The sequence below is a fragment of the Lissotriton vulgaris genome, chromosome 1_1, assembly GCF_964263255.1.
Source record: "Lissotriton vulgaris chromosome 1_1, aLisVul1.2, whole genome shotgun sequence".
Lineage (NCBI taxonomy): Eukaryota > Metazoa > Chordata > Amphibia > Caudata > Salamandridae > Lissotriton > Lissotriton vulgaris.
In genome coordinates, this window is record NC_141685.1 from 2093063292 (window position 1) to 2093090701 (window position 27410).

Consider the following 27410-nt stretch of genomic DNA (forward strand, 5'->3'; position numbering starts at 1 on the left):
CCTATGAGAGGAATATAAACCCTAATTTCTGTGTAATCTTTGAAGCCAAGGGACTTGCCATAGCAGGATACATGCTATCATGTGCTCAGTAAAACACCATGGTCACGCCATTTCTACTTTTACCACTTCTCAGCTACCTAAGTTGTGGAGCCTAATAGTATGAAAGAGGATGCAACACAGCCAATCATCCTTGTGAAATCGGTCTCTATAGTATTTTACTTGCTACCCTTGATGTCATTACTGCAGTATGCAGTTATTGATTAAAGCCCGAAGTTGTGTAATTGAGGTTCCATGAATTCTGAACCCGTTTTATAAAGGTCATGGTATCGTTACGAATTTGGTAGTAACGGACCGTAACTAGTTAGTGCGGCAAGTACGAGTGTTTTCGTCATGTTCGATCGATGGATTCACTATGCATTTAGGGATTTCGTCTGAACCCTCGGGTTCCATTTTGTGTACGGCAGCTATTTTGTGGTTGCCCTCACATAGGCGGATGACTGCGGCCGAACAAGTCTTTGGTACACGTACACCTTTAGCTGACTTCTAGATGACCTGAGGGAACTGACCCCGTTGCCTGAAGCTAACCTTGTGAAGCCAGTTGATCGAGATAGAGATCAAAGAACAGGACATTGTTGAGTTTATTATACACGCACACACCCTTTATCTTGCTTCTCATCTGTTTCTGTTCCTTCTTTTATGGCCTGTTTTTGGTTTGGGTTGTGGTCTTTTATTATGGGTTTGTCCGGCCTGTCCGAGCAAGAATGTTGGGCTTTCCCGTGTAATTGATGGTGGGCTGGACAACTGAAAAGTGGGTTTGTCGTCATGCGATACCTTTTGCAATGTTACCTATGATTGGACAGTTCGTAAATAATGGGTGTTTGTTAGGAATGTGATTTTTAGCATAAAAGACGATGTCTCGCAATACGAAAATTTGAGCAGTCTCTAGCGAACCTACTTGCGTCGTACTTCGTAGACTTCTGTTCCTGGTTGCAGCCAATAAATTTGATCTTTGACGTCACCGAGAAGTATCCCGTGTCTCTTTATTCTAAGACAGGTGAACCCGAAGACATTGGGCGTGCCCCTAGCGCCGCTGGGTTCTAAAACCTGGTTCTTCAGTAATGATTACACGTGTAAGGACAATTGTATCGCCTGAAACAGTTGTGGAATCTTCTGCAGTTCTGATTATTGCTATCTGGCTTAGCATTGAGAGGTGGTTCATGTGCCATTTTGAAAGCCCTGCCGGATTTTTTTTTGTAACCAGGAGTGGTGTGACACAATTGGATTCCTAAGCATGTTACTGTCTCTGCTCTCCACTAGAGGGGATTCTGGAAACTTAGTGAATTCATCTATTGCTGTAGTAGGTTAAGTTACAATACCTCTGACTTCTTAGTCTTGATATTAAAGCCTGGCACTACATGGTGGTCCTCAAGTTCCTCTAGGAGTGGGGGCATATAGAACGATGAGGCTGGTAAAAAGACCAGGATGTAATCTGCAAACATTGTCAGAATGAACTTGCCCTTGCCTATGGTGACCTATTTTATATACCTTCTGATTGTGTTTGCCAAAGGTTCATGGGTCAGGAAGAATAAGGGTGGGGAAAGGAGGAAGCCGTTCTTGCTACTGCATTAAATGACTATCTGAAATGGTGTTATTCCATTTACCCTAACATCGGCCAAGTAAACAATACTTTAGCATTACCATGCATTAAAGCATCATCCAAAGATCATTGTCTGCACTATTTCATCCATGTATGTCCAGTCAACCCTCTTGAATATCTTTTCTGAGTTCAGCAAAGGCAGCAAGACATTTCAACTTCCCTTTGTGTGTTTTCTGAGATGTGTAGGTGTTTCTTGATGTTGTCCCCATACTGTCAGTCAAGAATAAAACCCTCAGTGTCTGACCTGATCAACTGAGGTTGAAGAGGATCCAGGCATATCACCAAGATGGTAACTGAGCCACACCCATCACATCTTTATTGTGATCTATATTTCTAATTATCCACAACCAAATTAAAGTAGCCTCATATCATCTCCTTCCCTTTTTCACATCAAAAAGCGGCAGATGAAAGCTACTGTTTTAGTGTTAGAGGCATATAATGTAACTATAACATAGATATTGGATACTATCTGTGTGCTCAAGCACAGCATCTTATGGGTTCATTCTTTTCACAGTTCCATTTAAGAACCGGCTGCATAGTACCGTTACTCCCACTATTTATATCAAAAGTGGCAAAAAACTGTGTTGGAAATTAATCAGAGTTCCTTCTCCTGTGATAGTCTCTAGCAAGAGATAGATATCCACTATTTCTCAATAAGTTGATGATCACTAGTCATTTTGCTGGGGAATTCAAACCCTTAACTTTGAGATAGAATTTTTCCCATGTTCAAAAGTTTGATGTTTGAGAGCAAAAATAACTATAACTCTCACTCTTTTCCCTGTTAGTTTTGCTTCCTTTCCTACTCTAACCATTCTACTTTTCTGTGAGAGTAGCTTTATTTTTCTACTCTGCATTTTATCTTTAATGTAATATGTTTACTTTTGAGAAAAATTGTAAGAAGTTGGCACCTTGGTGTTCATGTTGACATAAAATGTATTTCTTTTATTATATTAAAGTATTGTTCTATGCTTATAAGATATATTTTTATCGAAATAAAGCCTTTTTCATACTCATTCTCTAACCATTCCTATTCAAGTGGGTTTTTACACGTATGTTGTCTATTTTACCAACCCACTCCATTTCCTTTTTTCAAAATTTTAGAGATTCAGTTCTATTAGTGTCATTTGTAGGTACAGGAGGAATTATAATTCCACTTGCGGAATTGGCAGAATTTGGGTAATCCAGCGTTATGCTTGTAATGTGTAGATCCTGTCAAATTCCTCCATTTGGTGCATGATGCAAATATTTTGCCCTTTGTGTCTTGCAGGAACAGTGAGAAGTTCCACAACGTGCGCTTGTGAGGGAGAGCAAGATTTGCTGCCCCTAGCACAATTTTGAGCCACCACAGAGCCTTCCGGTGCCATTTTGTAATTCCAGGGGACCCGAGTGGTTCTGGTCACAGAGGGTTGCTTCACGAGTAGATTTGCTGCAGTTCAAGTAGATTTTTTACTCGAGCGGCTGCAAAATCAATTCAAATGGTTGTGTGCTGTTGCCCAATTCATTGCGTCATTCACGCTGATTTACAGAGTTGCTTGCCCTACGGGTGCTAAATTGAAGCGTAAGTAGCATATTTTGCATCATTTGGCTGAATTCCATGGAATCTCACAGAGTTTTTCTGTAATTCCTCAGAGCTCCAAAGAGTGAAACTATGCGAGTTCCACCCACCCCTAGTTGTTTGCATACTGTGTAGTACTCCAATTAGCAGCCGTATGTGGAACCAAATTGATCAATATCTGGCACTTTATCTGTCCCCCAAAACCTCACTAACTGTAATATCCATAGCAATGATATACAGATGTATTCCTTCCCTACAGTACAAAAGAGGGCAATTGTCATTTTAGTTGTACTAAGAGTCCCAATTAGCCTCTTTCATGACCCAGATAGGTGTCTAATTTCCACCCTACCCCATACTATCATATTTCCATTGACTGGACATAAACTCACTGACTCTAGCCAGCTGCTTCTGTGGACCCTATTGACAATTCAGTTGTCCCTTCTGGTCCTGATACAGCACGTAATTTAAGCTGGTTGCTGCCAGAGGGGACTGCAGGCACTCTTTTTTGGGAACTGACCCTTATTTTACCACATAAGACATTTCCCGATAGCAGAAAACTCACAAACTGAAAAATAAAAAAAGAGAAAGACGGAAACATGTCTCAAAAGTAGAAAGCAGAACCTGCACAAGTGAAATAAAGGGACAGGGAGTGTACGGTAATGGAATAAAGAGGCGGGAGGTGGACTGAAGACTGTGCAGCCTTGGTAATCCTCAAGCTGACATTTAAAAGCGCTGGCTGCAGGCTTCTGAGCACAGCATTGGGCTCCAGCACTCATACTATTACAAATTAGGCACTGCACCTGGAGCTCCTCTACCACTATGACTGCTTCAAGACATGGTTTTTTGATCTCCCCTTTTGAGGCTATTCCTTTCTGTCCTCATTGTACTACTCACCACTATCATCAGGTGTGCTTCTGTGTAGAGCTGGCTGTATGTTCATCTTCGCTTCATTCAGAGATTTAACATAGTGTTTTGAGAGTTCCAAACAAATATTAGCTTAAATGGGTGGTTTCAATGGTTTTGTGTTAGTTTTGAAAATGAAATATTTGATTTGTTGCATTTCTCTGATTCAATGTACTTGATGCAAAGCAATTATATGATGGATAGAATGCTGAACATAATCAAACATTTGCCCCCAGTCACAGATCTGGGTTAAATCCATTGTTTTTCTGTTCACCATGCCACCCCAGGTTGGACCCAGTATTATGCAAATCAGTCTTGACCCACTCCCCATGGAAACAATCCAGCCTGAACTGCAAGGCCAGGTCCTCTTTGGACTGGAAACCAGGCAGCCTGGGACCTGTTTCGGGGTGTTACCCCTCATCAGCCAGGCTAGCTTGAATCCAGTGGCATAATGAGCGCAGGACCCATGTCTTTGCATTCACTTTCCACTTAGGGCAACTACAGCATAACAAAAAGATGATGGATGTAGTTGCAGCCATATCTGAGTGGGTGCCCCCTAGTTTATCTACACCTGAATAACTATGCCTGATGGTAGGTGAAATGCCTTCACATTTCCAGGATAGGAAACTCTCAGGATGGGGTTAGATGGCACCGTTCTTGAATGGTTTAGATCCTTTCTCCAAAACCGCTCTCAGAGAGTCCTCATAAATGGTAATCTTCCCGCCCCCTCTCCTGTCACGGTTGGAGTCCCCCAAGGATCAACCCTCTCCCCTAACCTCTTCAATCTTTACCTTGATTCACTCACTGAGGTATTACGTGCTGCCAATATCTCTTACCTTATGTACGCAGATGATACACAGATCTATATCAAAATCTCCTCCCCTGAGGACATTCGCTCCTTGAATGAGGGACTGAAGCTTACAGTCCATTGTCTCACCGCCAACCAGCTTAAACTTAACAGAAATAAAACTGAATTTCTCTTAATCTCCCCACTCAAAACCAACCCTGACATCCAGGAATGGATCAAGAGCATTGCAGCACTAAACTGCCCTCCCATCATTGTTGACTCAGCGAAATCCCTTGGAATAACCTTTGACAGCAGCCTGAACTTGCGTGGCCATATAAACTTAATGGTTTGATGGCCAGGTTCCACCTGAGCTACCTAAGAAACCTAAAACCCTTCCTTGAGGTTTCCGACCTCAAAACGGCAATCCAGGCTCTGGTCATTTCCAGACTAAAATATGGATGCGTTACTCTCGCAGGGCTACCCAAGAACTCCATGGCCCCACTGAAAACCTGCCTCAACACCGCTGCCAGACTCCTAACTGGCTCAAAGAAATTCGACCACATTTCTCCCCACCTCAAAACTCTCAACTGGCTTCCCCTAGAGGCCAGAATCCAATTTAAACTGGCCAGCATTCCTCACAAAGCTCTCTACTCAAGTCCTCTCCTTTTCTCGCCCATAACCTCATGATATCAGGAGGAGTCAGAAACTCCCGATCTGACAAGGACCTATTGCTGCAACCAGTCTGCTTCCGGAAGAAAAAAACCTACAATCGGGCCTTCTCTGGGGCCGCTCCAAGAATCTGGAACTCCCTCCCACCCGCCATCAGAAGACTTCTGACCTTGGCACACTTTAAAAGGGAAACCAAAACCTTCTTAATGGGCAAATACCTCGTCTTATGATTACATCGTAATCACCGTAGCACCATGTTTCCACCCTCCACCTTGACATCATCCACAGCTCTACAGAGGATACCTAATACTGCACTCCTGGGCATCCCTCCCAAGAGTTGAGACTGTATGCCTTCTTTTATAAGTTTCTACCTCTTTTTAACTTGTTATCTTTCTTGTAGCCGGGACCTTAGACTGCGTGCTTTTTCTTGTATAGTGTATAATGTATTTCCCATCTTACCCAATTGTTCCCTCCCTTCCTAACGCTTTGCATACCATCCTCAAACCTGTAAAGCTCTCTGATACCCTCACGGGTCTGGTTCGCACTCTATAAGACTTTAAAATAAATAAATAAAATAAATAGGTCACAGAGAGGGGGAAAGGATGGTTAGGACAGAGCTGACCCACTTTTGCCATGGGAGAAAGCCCGATCCGTAGCTGAGGGAAGGGGGCGTCCCATAAGTCTCTCTGAAACTTAGTTGCTATTAAAAGCTGATAACTGACAACACAGGACCTAAAACCAGGTCTACATCTGGAGATATGAGTGCAAAGGGACAGGGTTATTGTATTCTCACCCAGTTGGCAGCTGTTCCTAGTTTACTCCTGAATAGGTACTTCCAGTTTTCAAAGTATAGGGTGATGGTTGGGTAGTAAGTTTAAGTTTACTGACCCTAGAATCACATTGGACATATTCCCATATGATTCTTTGCTGACAACAGTCACCACATACACCATTGATGACCCTATATATGACATACTTTTCCTTCCTCATGCCTGCGAAAGACGGCACCCTATCATATGGCCTCACTCGCATCCTCACTTGAAACATTCACAGTCTCTTGGACAGGGTCAAGAGAGGGCGGTGTTGAAAGCAGCAAAGCGTTTGAACGCTTACCTACATTTTTTTCAGAAGACCTTTGATGGGAAACAGATGCTCCTTCCTCACCTTGAGAGGGTTTCCACAAGTATTCCATGCAGGGTTCTCTAAGGGGTCCAGAGGGATAGCCCTAATGATTTGCCGGCACGTACCCTTCAAGGTTTCATAGATTTGGCAGGATATGTGGGCAGGTTTGTCGAGGTGACTGGGCTCCTACAGGGAGAGCCTATGACCCTGCTTAGTGTCTATGCCACTCCTACCCTCTCAGTAGACTTCCTCAGGACTTTTGGAGCATTGGAAACACAATTCTCTTCTGGACCGTGAATACTGGCAGAGGACCTGAATGGGGTGGTTGACTTGACTTTAGATAGAACAAATGAAGGGGCAGGGGGGACCTTTGGTCACTGCCCTCTGGCCAGGTTCTTTGAAGCATTGAGCCTATCAGATAAATAGAGGGCTCTGCATTCTCAAGAACAGTGTTACTCTTTTAATTGCAAGGCACACAGGGTATTCTGTTGTCTAGCCTACTTCCTCTTATAGTACTCCAAGTCTCACCTAGTTATGTTTATGAGCATACTTGCTAGAAGCCTCAGATCATTCACCGGTGGAGCTTTAGTTGCGACTAGTCCCCAGACACATCAGAACTGGATTGCATTTCAGCGCATTGTGGTTGACCGATCCCATGACCTGTAAAAACATATTTGAGGTCATTGATCAGTATTTCACCATATACACTGACAAGCCAGAGATTCTCTGAGAAGACTTTAAAGCCACCCTTGAGGGAGATATTATTCGTTATCAAGTAGGCAGAGACAGCCAGAAGCAACAAGAAGTGGGAAATACCTGCTGATTTCCATCCTGCTATTCTATCTATATCCTGACCTACAACATCTGAACCAGTAGCCGGAGTTCATGAATGACATTCCTACAAATGTACTTATGGCAGAAGACTGGGACTTGTATCACAATGTAGGAGCTGTAGGACTCCCGTAATCAAGGCTGGCAAGACTCAGGTGCCCCAATGGATTTCCAGCAGAGTGTTTCAGAGCCTGTAAGTCCCAATTGCTGGGACCACTGTCTGAAATGTTTGCAGACACATTAAGGGAGGAATGCTCCCGCTCGACATTCATAAGGCTGAGATAGTGATCGTCCCTAAGACTGGACATCCACTGGACTAATACCCTTCATTCCATCTCATTTCTTTCCTCGAAATCGAGGTGAAGATCTGGGCCAAAGCTCTCAATAATCTCCTGATGCGGGTGGTCAACCCTTCTTGTCCACCAGACCATCATGCTTCATGCCTTGTCGCGCCACAAACGACATTATCATGCAGGTTCATAACACACAGACCTTCTTTAAAGACAAGGTCACCCCAGAGCCGTATTCAAATGAAACATACCATTGTCAGGATCCCTGACTTTTCTTTGCAGTTTATCTGTGCTTCCACCTCCTCTCACATTCCACGATAGCCAGGAGCGGATGTGCCTGTAATTAATTCCCAGTTCTTCTTGCAGAAATCTGCTAAGAAACCATATGCTCCTAATGATCCTTTGTTCTTCCCTGAAAGCCACTTTACACCTTCCAGTCGAGCTGGGGATTAGCCAAGCAGAAGGCATAGAGGAATAATTTTGGTGCACTTTATCTTTGGACCATAGTTACCTTAACTCCATGCTTATCAATGAAGGCTGATAAATCGAACTCCCCGTTAGGGAAGAGGACACATTTGTAGAAAAATGTGACTTTGGATGTGGCCCTAAGAAACCACGGGTAGAGATGTCCGACTCCTCCATGAACTTTTGATAAATTGTCCTCCAGAAGAGCGCCAGGAAGATTTTGGGTATATCAACCTGCAAAGAAATTGCTCATGATCCCGGCCTCTGGTTCACTGCAGGACAGGGCAGTTTGCTGGTAACTGTTTTTTTGGTGCAAAGAGTGTACTCCCGTGGTCACTTTTGGAACTGTCTATAGACTAATAATGACTTTTACACCCCCATTGTTCATGTTGGGTTTTTTCGACATTTATTTCCAAATTCATATATCCTGATCCTCTAACAAAACTATTGTAATTTTGAATGCTTTTTAGTGATAACAATATTTTTTTCTTTTGTTAAAAAGATTTGTAAATTGGATTGGTTTCATGACTTAAATATTGTTTTGGTGTTACTTATGTTTTATTTCATACTTCTCAGAGCTTGCTTCTTTGTGCACTACCTAACAGGTGTGAACCTTGGTTTCCTCATCGGCATAATATTTGCATAGTAAGAGACTGGTGTATTAACTTTGTCGGATTTCATCCTTTCCTTTTCCTACATTCATAATTAAACACTTCACACTTACCTAGACATTAATCTATATACCTTTGATCCAATGCGTTAGTAACACATTGACTAATGAAAAAAAAATTCAAATATAATCCATCTTTAAAAGAAGAATGGATTAGGTTCCTCAATTTTTACGTGGTATTTTTATAGGCAGGTTTACTAAAACATGCAAGGACAATAGATGTTTTTAAGAATAAGTTGTTGTGAATTCAAGCAAAACATCAGTAAACATTCAAAGTGTTTCTGCCAATGGAATGTAGGTATAGATACTGGTAAACTACAACAACTAGTTGACCTTCAAGAGGCGAATACTATATGTCTATGAGAACTACAGTGCGAGCATTTTGGAACTGGACTTTTTATGTAAAGATGTGCCATATTTCCTTGAAATATTTATGATCGTAGAAGTCATTGACAGAAGCACATTAAAACCAACATAATTTCCCCCTTTCCCTCTCTGTATATTTTAACTGCCACCCCCCACACAGGAAGGTGTGAAAAGATATAGAGAATACCTCAGTGTGGCCTTTTGGTCATGATTTTTTAACTTCCAATATTTGGGAAAAACTGGGTCCAACTACATAGCATGCATAGTAGCTACCATGATTTAAATGATGGATAACTAATTCCTCATTACCTCATGCTAAACGTCTGCAATGCAAGGCAAAAGGGACAACAGTAACAGAAATGAATAACCGTTAAAGAACATTTTAAATAGGAAATCACTAAAACATTTCTCTCGAATTCTGCAATTTAGTATTCCCATTGCTGGCTGTGATAGCTCGTGGTCTGAAGCTAAGGAATAGACTGTGGCGAGGACTCTCTATAACTTTATTATCAATTTAGATGTTTATTTAGAAAAGGCAACAGAGAACTGGGCTAATATTGTTCTTTCTATATCCTCATGTAAGACATCAAGATGAGGATTATCATTCTTCAATCATAGTGAGAGATGCGTTTTTTGTTAATGCCTCATGTTTAGAAAATATTGTTAAGCAATGTTTTTGGTGGAATGCCAGTGGCTTGACCTTCAATAATTTCCAGGGTGTTAAGCTGGTAAATGCCACCAGCTTGCCTGATTAGCTGATAAAGGAATCCGAAAGGCGCTATCATCAGTTGTATGTCACAAAATGTCACTAAAATATACATCCACAAAATTATTACTTTGACCACTATATTGAGACTGTAAGTATATATATAGCTAAGTATATATTTACTATTTGCAACTACAAATCTACTGACCTTGACTACATAGTGGTGGCCAATGTTATGAATGCCATATTTTTGTAGGTGGACATTTTGGCCAGGGTATAGTGACTCCTCCCATTTTGCATACAGTTTACCCTAAAACTTTTTTTATGGGTTATGCCTGGGCAAAGCGGTCCCCAGGGCCCCACTCTTGGTCTTGCACGTAGGACAACACCGAGCGTCGACAGCCTGGGTGCAGTTATCCCGCCAGGCTAAATAAACTGTCGGAAAGGATTTTCCTTACAGCTGATGTTGCCTGGATGTGCAACGAGACCAGCGAAGGAATGAGGAGGGCAGAGGGTTACTCACTCTAACTTGGGAAAGATGCACTGTTACACACATCAAAGATATTAATTGAAAAAGTAAAAGATTATCCGAAAGGCTTTAAAGTTGCAACATTGTTTTTGAATTCGAGTTTGAAGGTCTCAAAGGGCCCTCGGAGCTGTCTTCAGCACTAATCTTCCTCACAAGCAGTCTATACGATTTGCAAATTCAGCTGCAGGCTTCGTAGAGTGTCACAGCATATAAATGCCAGAAATCAGAATAAGATTAAAACCACTTTTCAATGCAAGGAAATGAGACAAACATCCATCTTACACCAATTGATCTGAAAGTACTTAATAAGGCGATACGTTTTCCCTCAAGTAGGTGTTAACAAACCGCAGCCATCTGAGGATGGACAACCCTTGCAGTCCCTTCATCAATACTGTAACACAAAACCTAGAGGTGCAACTACCAGTCTGCTTTGGGAAGAGCAGTCACAGAGCTCTAGCCCTGGATAGCATACCTGAGTGCAGGCTTGCCGCAGCTTGTAAGTGCCCTTAACCACCTGATCTAAATTTCAGGCTGTAAACCTTTTTGTTCGCAATGTGTGGAAGTGGACAGATTATCAGGAACATGCGGTCTACTCATTAGCGCCCAACATGATGTGAGTATCTCCAACCACAATCTGAGCTTCTTGACTCGACATGTTTCAAAAAATATTTTGTGTCACACCTTCATCAGGGCACACAGTGAGTGTGTCAGGAGAAGCACCGATCACTATATGACTCAGAGGCATAACAGGATTGATGCAGCCCACCTGCAGAATGTGTTGAGGGACCCCTCGGGCTCCCATAGGTCACAGATGTCCATAGTCCTGAGCCTGAATTTGGAGAGGAGAGGCCTGATGGGTGCCCCCTCCTCCCACCCGGTTCTGCAGAACAGGGGCCTGTGTTGGCAATGGGTCCGTGATTTCCAGATTTCTCTGGCTAACCTTCTCTGTTGCAATAGTTTGAAAGGTGAGTTTGAACTTTGAGGTGAACTAACACATTGTCTGTGGACACTATTTTGTCTTTTATAATAAAGGATGTATGATGTTACGACGCGTACCGTCACAACGCGTGCTGTTATAACACGTCTTTTACAATGCAAGTCGTGACAACGACTTGCGTTGGGGGCGCGGATCGAGAATAGTATAATTTACTATTCTAACACCAGTCCCCGTGGACACTAGGGAAGGTGTTGGAATAGTAAATATACTATTCTTAATCCTGTAGCGCCCTCCAGCGCAAGTCGTGGTTACGACTTGCGTTGTAAAGGACGCGTCGTAACAGGACTGCGTTGAAACATCTGCGGTGTAAAGATGTTTCCCTATAATAAATACTCTTTATAAGACTTGTCATTAATAACTTTACTGTGGGAAAAGGATATATCCACAATCAGCATTATGTACAAGTTCATTTAATTGGCTTTGCCCTGGGGAATCGTGATGTCAACACAACTGCATTCATTTTCAAGTGGGCAGGAATAAGCGGCTGAAAATGATTACAAAATAATAAAATAAAGCAATAAATCCATGCACCGACACATGGGAATATTTTCTTAACATTTTAACTCTACAGTAATCTTTCGACCGTGATAAAGCAGGCAGCCTTATGTGCAGCAGATCCATATCACCTAACGCGCAGTAGTAGCTGTGCCTGTGACTCCCCAGGACTGCAAACAACAAAACAGGCGCGTGCAAAGTATGGATTCAGACATCAGCAGGCACCACAGACAATCTACCCTTGACATTGCCTTCAATTCAGGTGTGTTAAGCTATAAGAATTGCATGCAATCTGAACATAACTACCTGCCGAGGTCAGATAAATCCCAAAATAAAGAGAGGTCGAGATGTTCCCAACACTGTTCGCCGGTAGGGCATATTTTCCAATAAAAGGGACAGTGTCTGCATTGTGTTTAGATTTACTGCACTCTGGTCGTTCTGTTTAAAGCCGCTGAGGGTGGCATATCTTCGTTGGGAAAGTGCTCATAACTGACACTATATTTAATGAAGAGGGCCAGAACCATTCGATATAGTGGCCACACGGACGGCCACAAAGGGCGCACCCTGAAGGGTCATCACAGACCTCCAGATATCAGCTCAGTAGGGTTCTATAGCAGATGCAGAGCAGCGACCTGGAGAGAAAATGGACATTTCATATGGTCCTGAAAAATCTATTGATCCTTGGTGGTCACTGCAAAAAAAATCCCTGTGGTGCGCTGAATCGATAGCCACAAGACAGAAAACGCACTCCTTTAAACTGCATTTATTTCAGTATAAATGTCACCAGTCCAGAGCCCAAATAAGTATGACAATGGTCGCTCACAATGTTATATAACCCCTGCAACCTCATAACCCACGCTCCCATCATTGAATACCAAAGAGGAGCGCACATCATTTATTTTATTTATTTATTTATTTATGCAATTTTATATAGCGCGGACTTTACCCGAAGGTGTCAGAGCGCTTCACATAAGGACCAATAATGATATACAGGAACAAAATACAAATGCAAACAATAAGTTACATGGATCAAAAGTGACACTAGTGAGCAACCAAAATACATGAGGTAGCAATCGGTGCATTACAGGAGAAAAAAGTGAAATGGGTGCAGGTTACAAAGATGTACAAAATACAAGTCGAAGAATAATACTGCAATAAAAGGCAGGCACTCCATCACAAGAACAAACGTTACGTAGGCAATGGAGGCTCTTGTGCAAGTATCTAAAACAAACAAAATGTGTGAGGTAGCAAACAGTGTGTTATAAAACAAAAGTGACGTGTGCAAGTTCCAAAAGGGTACCATACACAGGTATTGGGATATTACTAAACATTTAAACTACCAGAACACACTGGGGAGGAAGACCTTACTCCTGGCCAAAAGACTTTCCAGTAATGGGAGGTCTTCCTTCAAACGAAGGCAAGGGTGTGAGTTAGACTTGGAGGTGTCTTTGGAGGAGGAGAACTTTAAGGTCCCGTTTGAAGGCCTGAGAGGAGGAGGTAGTCCGGAGCTGAGGCGAGAGAGAGTTCCAGATTCTCACTGTGTTGCCTGAAAAGGATTGGGCCATCGATCGTTCCTTCTTGAAAGTGGGGGGTTCAAGCAGAAGATTTTCCGCATTCCGAGATGGTCTAGAGCCTCCAGAGAGTTTCAGTTTATTCGACAGGTAGCGAGGAGAGGAGGAGTGCAAGGCTTTGTGGGTGATAGAGGCAGTCTTGTAGATAGCTCTAGCCTCGATGGGAAGCCAACGCAGGTAGGATAGCAGCGGTGTGATGTGGTCGCTTCTTTTAGCCCCATAGATGAAACGGGCTGCTGAGTGTAGGACCGATTTCAGGGGGGATAGGTAGGATTTGGGGAGGCCAGTAAGAAGAGAATTGCAGTAGTCCAGTCTGGAGAGGACCAGCGATTGCACCAGTGTTTTAAGGTCATGCTCAGGAAAAAAGCGACGAATTCCCCAAAGAAGTCGCAGTTGGTATGGTGCAGACTTTGCAATGGAATTGATGTGAGGGATTAGATTGAGATTCTTGTCGAGTAAGACACCAAGGGATTTTGCGCTTTCAACAATGATATGCTTATTATTGAGTAGATTTGTTTGATCCATCCAAGATTGAACCGGGGGAGGGGCAAGTGAGGAGGAGAGGAGGAGGAATTCAGTTTTGGAGGGATTCAGAATCAGTAGGTGAGTTGACATCCAGTTTTGAATGGAGTCGAGAGTTGATCTAAGGAAAGTGAGATCGTGGGTGGAGGCAACTTTGAGGTAGATTTGAGTGTGGAACACAGATGCAGCGCTAGATAAACCAAATGGAATCCAACAAATGCTAAACAGACGCTAAGGTGTACTACAGGCTGTGAGATTCTTTCATTCATCATTTAGTTTGACTTGATTGTATGCATGAGTCAAATCTAAAGTCAAAAATACTTTTGCACCTGCTAATGTGGCGACCATCTCATGCAGATTGGGAAGAGGATGGGCATCCACTCAGATAGCACTAAACGGACTGCACAAAGTGATACATATTCTTAGCTCACCAGAGGGCTTCATCAAAATGATCACTGGAGACACCCATGGGGTTGGCTATTACTAGAGAGAGTTGTGACCTCTCCATGGTGTCATTAGGGTCATTGGGCCATAACATGAGTGTCAGAGTGTACTCCTTCTGCCTAACTTTAAAACCGGGGACATAGAGGCTTTTTCAAAGATTTGTGCCTGCAGAGTCAACAGAAGACCGGGACCAAAATTGCAAGACTGCAGCCTTGCCCCACTGAATAAATCCAATGTCCAGAAAAGAGATCAAGTCCGAAGGTAGAAATTTACAACAGGTCTAACTCTCTGCAGCATCCAATCAATGTCAGTGGCTCCCTGGGTGTGAACTCTGGACTTTTCCCACTCAGAGCTTCTCCCGACAAAGGCTTTACTGAGATTTCATCCTTCGCCAACCCATCTTCGATGGCCTTTCCTTTGCATCCAGTCTGCAACATTGGCCAGCGGAGGACTCTACCTTGTCAGTAAATGTCTAAAGGTAACTCTCTGACCAAGACCTGCCTCTGAATTTTATTTGACCCACACACTGTGGTGGTTGGGCAAAAACCATACCTTTATCCCAGTCTAACGTGACCAGTTGCCCGCTGTTGGTGCTTTGGGCATTTTGAAGCAAAAATCTAACTCTGACTTTAAACATTCACATTTCCTGAACCCCTTATTACATTCTTGTCATCTTGTGTCATTTTGTTGATTAAAATATTCAACTTCTTTTAAATCAAAGTTACATTTTTATTGTGTTGTGTTTTTTACTTTTTAACTGTTTAGGTTCCACTAAATGCTTTACATATTTTCTTATGTCAAGCCTGTCTTCTCTGTGCCATAGTTACCAGGTCTTGAATGCCGGTTTAAATTAATACTTTACTGGAACTAACAAGAATACTGACATTATTATTGTGGTGTACTACAACTCATCACAACTGGTAATCAACTACCTCACAAACAGCAAACCCTGCTACTGTTAAAATAGCTTTTTGGGCCTTGTCACTGTAAGGACATGTTTAACATCAAACTCGTATATGTCCTATTGTTAAATACCATGCACCTTTCCTTGTTGACATTTAAGACCTACTTAGGGATGCCATATGAATATTTAAATAGACGTTTTAGGTCTGTCAAAAGGGATTGTTTTCACTGGTCGAATTTGTAGTCTTACAACTGCACAGACAGGCTACAGTGGTGTTAGACCTGTCAGCCTTAGGGTGGTCTTTACCCAAACTTTTTACCTCTCCTTCTCTATTTATCTGAACCTATTTGTGTTGGACGTAGGACTCTGTGCACATTACCACTGCTATCCAGTGCTAAAGTACCTGTGCCCTCTCCTCTAATAAATAGTAATATTGACTTACACCCAATTGTCAAATTTATTTACTTAAGAACCCCCAGTAAAGAGACACTACCGGTGCCCAGGGCCTGTAACTCAAATGCTGCTAGTGGTACTGCAGCATTGATTGCTCCACCCACTTAAGTAGCCCTTTAAACATTTCTCACGCCTGCCATTGCAGAGCCTGTGTGTGCAGTTTTAGACTGCCATTTCGACCTGGCAAAAGATTTTTTTTAAGCCTAAACCTCTGTTTTAAACACATATAACTCACCCATAGTGTAGGCACTGGGCAGCCCAAAGGACAGGGTGCACTGTATTTTAAGATCAAGACATGTACTTTTATGTTTTACATGTCCTGGTAGTGAAAATCCGTAGATTCGTTTATCACTACCCCAAGGCCTATCTCTCCCAAAGGATAACATTTGAGTTGCCTTATTCCATTCTGTAAGAGTCCTACGCCTTTATTATTTGTAGTCTGTTTTGGGTCACATGACTGGGTGTAGCTGACAGTCAGACTTTGTAAATTCATCCCAGACAGCCACATAATAGAGGATTTAGGTGTGCCTGGGCCATCTACGGGTAAGATGAGGGGTGGAGCTGAGCACAGTCCCATTTAGAACTGAATAGCGTGTACTCTGCCTTCACACACAGGACCTAACAACCCTAGATTGTCACTTCAGCCACCTTGGAGCCAGGGCAGGGGAGACAGGAAATTCTTTGCACTTCACAGCCACTGTCTAGAAGTTTTACCCACCTTCCAGAAAGAGGGCACCAGTGTATAGGCACCAATTCTTCAGTGCACCTGTGGATACCCTGCCAGGAAGAATGACTGTTGTGCTGCTATAAGGACTGCCATTCTGCTTGACTGCTGCTCTAAAGGAACTGCTGCCCTGATGTGCTGACATCCGGCCCCTGCCCTGTTTCCTGAGGAAGTAAAAGTAGACCTGCAACTTCATCTTGAACCCAGGATCCCCGAGTGACTCAAAGGGCTTTTCTGCTGGGCTCCTGTTATTAGTCTCAGGGACATAAAAGGCTCATCAACAAGCTCCTGGACCCAGCTCCAGTGAATTCATGACCCCCAAGTGGAGCCTCTCAGGTTATGGATCCTTAGTCTGGATCATGAGCTCCTAAAATCAAGCTTTTGGGCTATTTGTTAATGCAAACCCACCCCTTTGCGTCGATGGCACCACTCACAACAAAATTCAGCCTGAGCAGCCTCCAGCCTGTCTCTTCACACAGCAAGCATATATCACCGGCAGCGCACGGTCAGGATGAAGCACTAGCTCGCCCGTCTGCAATGCGCATCATGATCTTGCGCCACACCAGCCACCGTTCAGGATGCTCTCCTTGTTCCATGGGGCACCCTCCAACATAAACAGGACTCTTGGCACAAAACTTAGAAGGTAAAACCTAAGCAGTGTAATCTGTGGCTGCATCTGACCCATGGTCCAACGCGGTCAGCCTCCACTTTGACCCAATCAAGCACGACAAGATAGCCCCGGTTGGCACTTTAAGCTTTTAGGTGCTATTTTAAACTTTATTCTTTTTTAAAAATGTATAACTCCAGTTCTACTGATTGGATTTTTTTTGTTTTGGTTTTGTTCTATTTATTTAAGTGAGGTGGCGAAGTGAGCCAAAGAATGATGATGGATTAAGCCCAGATCTGAGACTAGGGGTGAATGTCTGAAACGTTTCACCGTTCCGTCCATCATCTCCTTGTGTTTGCTTTTGTTCGTCCTCAGTTGGCCGGGTATGCCAAGACATGGGTCCATTGCTCACTTTGCCACTGGATTCAAGCTAGCCTGGCTGATGAGAGGTGTTACCCCAAAATCGGTCCCAGGATGCCAGTTTCCAGTTCAGGGAAGACCTGTCTTGGCACTTTGGGCTGGACTGTTCCCATGAGGCACAGGGTCAAGACTGATTTGCATATAGCTGGGTCTGAACTGAAGTGGCGAAGTGAGCTAAAGAATGATGATGGATTCAACCCAGATCTGTGACTAGGGGTGAGTGTCTGAAAAGTTTCAGCCCTCTGTCCATCATCTCCTTGTGTTTACTTTGTTCGCCCTACGTTGGCAGAGTATGCCCAGAAGAGGGTCACATGCTCACTTTGCCACTAGATTCAAGCTAGCCTGGCTGATGAAGGGTGTTATCCCGAAACCGGTCTCAGGATGCTTGCTTCTGGTACAGAGAAGACCTGGCTTGACAGTTTGGGCTGGACTGTTCCCATGAGGCACAGAGACAAAAATGATTTGCATATAGATGGGTCTGAACTGAAGTGGAGAAGTGAGCTAAAGAATCATTATGGATTTAACCCAGATCTGTGACTGGGGGTGAGTGTCCGAAAAGTTTCAGGGTTCCGTCCAGTATTTGTGTTTTCACAAATACTTTACACATTGCCTCGAAGTTAAGCCTGACTTCTCTGTGCCCAGCTACCATGGGTTTGGGCACAGGTTAATTTGGGGATTGCCTGTGCCTTACCCTGACAAGGATTGTGGTTGCTGCTTCACCAGGGCTCAAACACCAGTCAACCTGTAACCCAATTTCTAACAGGTTGTAGGCCTTGTGAGAAGTTTGCCTGGTATATGCTGTCCAGTAATTAAAGTGGGCACCCTGCACCAGTCCAAACAACCCTTATTGATGATTAGGTCAAAGACAACTTTTAAAGAAAGCTATCCTAGTGGTAGCTGTGGAGGGCAGCCTCCAGGCTAAGTCTCGAAAGAATGTAAAGCAGCCTGTTTTACCAGTCTATAACCTCCTGAATGACCAAATAAAAGGAGGAACACACAAGGAATATATAAAATATATGTATTTATTACTAAACAGTCTCTACTAACCTCTGTATGAGATTAGAAAACAAAGCACACAATATTAAATCACTAGAACAACAGTAAATAGCACAATACAAAGTGGGCTCCAGGGGGAGACCAAACCATATACTAAGAAAGTGTATAAAAACCACGACTTGACTAGACACAGTGCCTAGAGCACGTAGAATCACTGGGACCCCAAGGAACCACCAAAGGTAGTGACACAGGGGACCCACGGGGGACGCGTGCAGTTTGAGAACACAGGCGCAAGCTCCGTACAACTCCATGGGAAAGTCGCAGTTGGAATGTTAAACTTTAAGGACACTTAGGAGAGGACTTTGGGCAAACCCTTTCAAACTTAGAAGGTTATAAGGCTAGCACCCATGTGAGCGTCCGAGTACTCGTGTTACCTAACCCAGAGAAGCTGGGTGCATAGGTGTCAAATGGTGTCGGGAATCTTCGTCGTTTTCAATTGTGTGATGCTGAAAAGTGCTGCTGCTGTGAAAAGGAAAAGTGTCCGGTGTGATCCAAGCCTGGATTGGAGATGAGAAGAGCCTAAAAGCAGAGGAGACACAGTCTGGGTCACTTCAGGGTGACCAGGGACTCTTTAGACGAATGCCCACCGATGTCGGGTGCTTCAGGTGAGAAGAGGTAAAGATTGACTCTGCAGCCACAAGGACCAGGAGATGTTGCGGATGACCAAAGTCTGCAGTTGAGCTGTCCCATGGAGGGTGTCGAGGGTTGGGGGATCAGTGACCGGATTGAACACCAACAAGCCTTGGCAACTGCAACTCATGCGTTCAGAGGAAAGATGCTTCGGTGAAGACCATCAAGGTCCTGGGGACTCTCCAAGTGATGAAGAGTCAGGACACATCTGGAGCCACCAGGGCATCCCACTGAAAGTTAAAGTTGCCTTCACAGGGACCCACAGGCCAATGGACCAGGGATCTCAAAGGGACCTCGAGAGGAATCACAAAATACTAGCCCACAGAACACTTGTGGTGTGTCGGCCAGTAAACTTCAGTGGAATCACTGCTTGGAGTCTGGACTACAAGTTGCCCAAAGCACAGCTTCAGTGGTTGCTGTAAAGCAGATGCTTCTGCAAATGTACACGGTGCCCAGGGGTACGGGTTGCACGGTCCCCCCCCAAGGGATACAGGTCTCAGGTTTGCTGAGAACACTAGTCGACCTCAGGGACACTTGGAAACCCACCTTCTGTGGTGCAAAACTCTTCTGAGTCCTCAGAAGCTTCTTTGGTGCCTGCTTAACAGCGGAGTAACTCCTTTACTCCGAATCAGATTCTTCAGTCATCTAGCGCAGTGTAGATTGTCGAAGTACTTGCTTTCTGTAGCAGAGTTTTGTCCAGGTAAATCTAAAGTCCTGTAGCCAGGGGTTCCTACTTTATACCCAAGGAAGGGGTGGGACAAACTCTGGGGACCCACCTATGAGATGGTCAGGACAGAGGGGTGGCTACACCCATGTCCTTTGTCCAGTTTTTGCACCAGAGTAGGCGCAAATGGCTCTTGCAACCGGTTTGAGTTGGACTATGCACAGGGACACCAAATGTACCCCCAGTGCAGACATCAAAGCACTCTCAGAGTGCACCCACCCAGCCCCAATACACTAAAGCCTGTCAGGGAGGTGGTTACACCTCCCTGTGACAGGAAGCCTATTGTCATTCCTTTCCTGCTGCTCGAGCTTGGCTCAGCAGCAGGACGGCAGACTCGTGTCTGTGTCTGGCGGCATTCATTTTGTGATGCCAGGTTCTGTTAAGCTGGTACCGGTGTACTGGTGTAGTCATACTTCTCCATCTAGGAGGGTGGAATCATACTTCCCACACCAGTTACTGCTGACATCAAACACAACATGTTTCCATGTAGCCGTTTTAAAGTTAACATAAACCGCGAGGTTATAATGCACTTAAGAGTATATGGTTGGCTGCATCACAAAACAACCCCGGAGAATAGATTCCGAAGGCTGCAGAGGAGCACTGCTCATGCATGGGCACCCTCTCACATAAAACCCAGTACCCTGCCTTCAGGATTGATAAGGCCTGCCTTATGGGTGAATGATTGGTTGATACGCGCAGTGACATAAGGTAGATATAGTGATCCTATATCTAAGTAAGGGGTGCATGCACCACCTTACACAGATTGCAGTAGCAGACCTGTGGTGTTAGTTTGAGTATCCTCTCAGGGGTGGCACAATACATGCTGCAGCCCCTGTGAGGCCTCCGGGGTACCTATGCTCTAGGTACATAGTATACCATATACTAGGGACTTATAAGGGTACCCCAGAATCCAATCTGGAGTGTACCTAAAGTACATGCTATCAATTTAGGGAGAAAGCAAATAAACTGGGGTCCTTATTAGCAGGATCCCAGTCAGACTAGTCGAAAACCAGCAAAACACCAGGAAAAAAGTGGTGGTAACCATGCAGTCAGATTACACCTTCCTAGCCTGCAGCCAAGTTTTGCGTTATCAGTCTCGTAGAGGGTCAATGTCTGCTGCAGTCCATTAGTGACATTTAACCTACATGCCCTAGGGACTCTTTGTTTCATATATTAGGAACTTAAAGATACGTTAAGTATGCCAATTAGGAATATAGCCAATATCGACATGGTTCAGATGTCAGAGCACATGAACTAGAACCTGCTTTTCAGAATCCTAGTCCACAGTTTCAAACATCCAGCTGTAAAAGCTAGCAAAAGGGGGCATCTTCTTAAAGCCACAGTTATAGCTCTTACAATTGCTTAAAATGTAGATACAATATGTATTGTATTACTCTTCAAATTGCAGTTTACAAGTTGCCTTAACTGTGCATCACTTACATAATAGTAGTAAGGCAAAAATGTGCTTCAGAGCTAATAGAGGATTTATTGAAAAGGAATGGTATGTCCACAGTCAATGCTTCAGTGATCAAATAATGCTATGAACAAGAAGGAGTCAGGAGGTGGTTGGTTCATGGCTCTTAAGTGTGAGTGGCAAATTCCTCTGTGTACCATGCCTTGATATTGGTGAAAGTCTATGCCTCCAAGTCAACAGGGTGAAGTTTGTCATTTTTACAGCAAGACATTTTACTTTGAAAAAGTTCTTTGTCGTAGCTAGAATGTTATGCTGTGAACAGCAATGATTAAAAGCAAATGTGATAAAAACAGACTCTCTTTGAAACTGGCAAAAAAATGTGACCTGGTTAGATCTCTAAAAGTTTTCATAACTTTGTCAACCCATTATTCTCTTGGCCTTCTTTAAGAGAAATCAAACTTGGGTGATATTTTTCAATTTGAGTAATCACAAAACTTTTCTAAGACCCTGAAACACAATATCACCAGCAACATATTTCAGCAAAAAGTGCCGGGCAAAAGCTTTGGGGGAAACCGACCCTAAGGCTGACAGGTCTCCACTCCTCAATGTTTCTGGAAAACGTTTTGAGATGCCACAGGCTATCTAAAACGAAATAACTACCTCATATGTACTTTGTGGTTCATTTCTGACAGGATTGCATCTTGTTTGTGGGATCATCCTAGACTATAACTGTGACAATGTATTAAACATTGGCCTTGAAAAGATAGTCCTCTCTGTGTCCTCCTCCCTTTTGATACTAAATTGTAATCCTATTAACATTCTGCTACAATTGTGTTGCTTAGAAATGTTGTGGGCAATGGAAGAGCACAGTTTGCAACCTGAGCAAATATTTTTTTTAGAAAGAAACCTTTATGGAAATGCATAGACTAGCAGGACTTGCGGTTTAGCCCTACTATTAGATTATTTGCATGTGTCATTTTGAATCTCTCAGGTGTACAATTGTTTCATTATTCACCATACGTATGCAGGAAAGACCAAGCTCAAACGGTGGTGAATGTAAGAGATCATTTGTGTAGAACAAAACGGAAGCACTTTTTAGAAAGAATGCTACATCCACTTGTGCATGCCCCTTGTATCCTTGTCATTGTGTTGGAAATTGAACTATCCATGAACCATATCTAATTCCCCACTCTTATTTTCTTCACATTCTTTTTCATGAGTTTACACTATCTATGAGTCTTCATCATCAAATTTACCATATAACTCATCCACCTCTCTTATACATCGCTTTCCCTTCTTCACAAGAACCCACCACTGTTTTGAACACCACCTAATCTCATTTACAACTTTACTTAAATAACATATTTTTCAAAATCATCTTTACCACCATATTACCCCATGTGGTTCAAAGATACACACTATATTATTAAAATAAACTAAAAACAAAAATATTGTCACTGAAGGGACTATCTTGTGTGTGAATGTGATCCTTGTGAAAAGGCCCAATGTAGTCACTCAAAGTGAAGTTAGTCAGTGGCAGAAGTAGGCTCACCCAATGCCCCATTCTCTATGCTGTAGTGGATGGAAGCAAAATGTGATGACACAACAACCAACCAGTGGATAAAGGGAGCTGGCTGTCTACGCCTTAATGTAAGTATATTATCCATATAATTTCAATAAAATCAAAAGGTCTTTGCTAGTGCCCAACCTATGAAGCAGGATCCAAATCAAAAGCTTCTAAATTTATTAACGTGGGCCTTCCAGTGCTGCTGAATCTGCAGACCTTTGGGAGCTTCCCACATAGAAATCAAGAAACGAATCTCCATACTCTGATAACGTTTGCTCATTTGGCAAAAAAGTCCTTTCCTGTTACACTTCTGGGCTTGGACTCACTTAGACTGCTTTCAGTTTCTTAAGGTCAGTGGCTACAAGACGCATGGTATCGTCTCGGAATAGTGTGGCCTCAATATCCTCTGACAAAGAAATGTTCCCCTCAATATCATTTACACAAATAGCACCTCAATTGCAGTAAACAATAGAAAATCTACACCCAACAGACAGATATTTATTACAATTATATTTAGGTCGTAATATTTATGTCAAACTATATATATGTTAACAGTAGTCTGACATGCAACCTTACACCAAATCACAATGTCTGTTCTGCTAACACCTCCAGCCACTCCTTCCACACATACCTCCACTCAGCTGCCCCCTACCCAAATATCTCATTACTAGCCTTCTGGCTGCCATTTCTAATCATTCACAGATCATTTCTTATTGGAAAGGTGTGTCAAAGTAGTTTCAAGATATCTAATTAATGTTTTAAAATCTCTTTTGGATAGGTACAAGGATTACAGAGAACCTCCATGGTCAGAAAACCAATATGACTTCTCAAAGCAGTATTGGTCAGTCCTAGCAGTTCGTTTGGCCTTTGTTATTCTTTTTCAGGTAAGCATTTTATTTTTGTGATAATTTTTAAATGGATGTTCATTAAAGGTGCTTATGAAGGGGCAAGTTAAATTTAATTACATTATTACTACACCTAAAATCTGCATTCTTGCACAATCCCAGTCTCCTAAAAGTGGTGGTTGACCTGATATCAGTGTTGTAAGCTACACCCCAGGAATATTATATGCATTTAAATACTAGCTTGTGCATATTGTACCTGATCCTTTTTGAAGGTGACTATCTGATGCTTTTTTTAATGGACAGTAGGTTGATTTTAGTAATGTGGGTATTTAAATGTATGAGTGGTGCCTGTATATAATCGATTATTGGTTATAGAACAGCAGCATAGATTGAATTAGGATATCAATACACTTAACATATATTTAAACATGTAAGTAATTACACATGCGTGCGCGCACACACACACACAACTGCCCAATTAGCAGTGGAGAAATATGTGCATGTATGCTATGCCCAATGAAACATATTACATGGAAGAAGCGTATACATTAATATACATGTATATATTTCACCAGGGCAAATGTAAAATTACAGTCTAACTAATCATTCACTGTGTAGTGCCTCACAGATTAAATTTTAGTATGACAATAAACTCCTTGTGCTATAGTAAAATACTCTTGTTTATAAATGCTATTCCTAAAAGCAGTACATCTTGGCATAAACCATACACACAAATGCAGAGAAGCAGCACAACTCATTGAGGTTTATCTTGTGAGTCATATTTTCTCTGTTCAAACACAATTGATATAAATAAAGTAAAATGTTACAGAGTCAGCAAATTTGCGTGTGTATGTGCTCAGGTTTTATTTTAACATTGACATTATTTGATGAATTTTTTGAAATGTGGAATAAAATTAGCTGAAGTGGCTATGATTCTGCATATTCCATTTTCCATGCAGTGCATTATGAGCAAGTTACCACCTGAGGCAAGTCATGGACTCCAACAAAGCCTAGACAACCCTGCATATCACCTTTGAAACTACATCAATAGAGGGAGTACTTTGTTATAACTAAGTTGCTCCCCCTTTGTCAAATGTGGCAACATTGCACAGTTATTCTCACTGGGAACTATTTAGAAATGCCGTTGTGCACTACAACCTTACTCAGCAGACGTTTTAAATATAATGCACATTATGCTTCATCACACACTCAGAAAGACTTCAAAAGTTCTTGGTATGATGAAAAAGTACAAGATTGAAGAGTCTTAGCAGAGATGTAGAGAGCTATAAACGAACCTTGTGCAATTAAGTGAGATGTACGTGTACACTTGTGCCAGATTATAACCAACCCATTCCTATGACTCTGTGACCTGGTATTATCTCTCATTAGCATCACCTCTAACGCCTGTCTCTAAATCATGTGGTTCCAGGGTCACTCACGCTGACAACTAGCACTTTCCAAACCTTTTAAAATTATTCCATGAACTAAGTTCCTCCATACAGTTCTGGAAGGGGGTGGAAACTATGGGATCACCATTGAAGGCTGACATTACTAATTGAGGGTCGTCATCATAGAAGGCAAGTTGGAAGTAAAAGCTCTTGACTAGGGTAGCCAGTTCTGAAACATTAATGTTTCCCTGAAGGACCTCACAAGTGTGTCAGAAAGGAGAAGATTCAAATCGACCTAAGTCCACTGCTTGTTGTCTATTGGAAAGAAAGAAAGCCAGGAGGGACAAGGCCTTGTCTTTAACTCCCAGTTCAGCCAAGCAATTGATCAAGTTCTTATGATCTACTATATTAAGGGATGAGGCCACATTGAGCAGGATAAGAGCTGCAGAACCTCCATTATCTAATGCAGCTAACATCTCCTCAGTGCTTTTGATTAGGGAAGTTTCTGTGCTGTGCCCAGGTCTGAACCGAACTGAGTTGGGTTCAGAAGATGGTTATCATGCATGAACTGTGCAAGCTGTATATTCAGTATTTCGGTCCACCTTCTGTGACCAGTTCCTAAAACCGATTGTTCAAGGTACACCGACATATCTCAAGGATACAAAGAACCTGTTACACCAACTACAGACTATCACCTTTGAGCCAGATACCATCATTCTGGCTACTCTAAATATTGAGAGCCTGTATACCAGTATTCCGCAAGATGAAACAATCAAGGTATTAAGTGCAGCTCTGAATTCTGTCACATGGGAATACAACACTCCCAGAGATTTCATAACAGAATGCGCAACAATCGCACTCAAAGAAAACTTCTTTGCTTACAAAGGACGGCTATTCCTGCAATGCTCCGGTACCTCGATGGGCAGTACGTTTGCTCCCAGCATAGCGGGGTTGTATGTGGCAGACTTTGAGGCTAAAAACATCCAGTCTATAAACAATCCGTTTGCCAGGAACATTTCGTATTGGAAACGGTACATAGACGACGTGCTGCTCATCTGGAAGGGAAGCATGGAACGTCTAATGGAATTCCTCTGCTGGATTAACACCATCAACAGATATTTGAAATTTACCCATACAGTGAGCACCACGGAGGTGGTGTTTCTTGATGTGGTAATTATGAATAGTGGGACAACTCTGACTACCAAGACCCACTATAAAGCCACAGCTAAAAACAACCTACTACAGTTCTCCAGCTTCCATCCTCGTCCGTTAAGGGAGAACCTCCTTTATGGACAATATTTACGCATCCGCCGGAACTGTAGCAATATAGATGAATTCAAACGTCAATCAACTGATCTAACGGCCAAGCTGGCACAAAGAGGTTACCCAAGTCACCTTCTCAATAAAGGTTTTAAACGGGCACGGAACCAACCACGGGAAGCCCTCCTTGAACCAATCACTAAAACAACGATGGAAACTCCCCTGACTTGTGTAACCACCTATAGTGCATTATCCAATCTAATGAAAAAATCAATAAATAAAAATTGGAAAATCATCACAAGTACCAAGAAGGATTGGCAAAAACCTCTGTTTTCTTTCAAGAAAGGACACAGCCTCAAAGATGCCCTGGTACACACAAGACCCAAAGAACTACCAGCGACCCCCTTGAGGAGTGTCACGGATGCATGGAACCTACCGAAAGTCACAGGCCACTTCCCTTGCTCGAACTGTTCCGTCTGCCACCTGACAACCCCCACCAAATCTCTGACCCTTGAACCCGGGAAAACATGGTGGCAAAAAGCACACACTAACTGCAACTCCATAAATGTTGTTTACCTTGTCACATGCCCCTGCTCCCTCCGGTACGTGGGGATGACGACTAGAAAAATCAAACAACGGATATGTGAGCATAGGAGTAATATCAGGTGCAGGAAATCGACGACAAAAATGAGTGACCATTTTTTACAAACTAATCATACTACCAATGATCTGAGATGGACGGTGATCGAACAAATCCCTGGGGGCACCAACATTGCAGAAAGACTGTTTGAAAAGGAACAGCGTTGGGTATACCGCCTGGGCACTCATGTAAATGGCCT

At 42.8% G+C, this 27410-nt stretch overlaps 1 protein-coding gene across 1 annotated transcript in view; it reads left to right on the forward strand.

The window, feature by feature from the left end:
* ANO2 (anoctamin 2) overlaps positions 1–27410 on the forward strand; it is a 1660301-nt gene that overhangs the window by 1620802 nt on the left and 12089 nt on the right. Inside the window, exon 24 of the mRNA XM_086939055.1 lies at positions 23857–23962. Coding sequence (XP_086795181.1) covers positions 23857–23962 — 106 coding nt within the window. The remainder of the gene's footprint in view (positions 1–23856; positions 23963–27410) is intronic.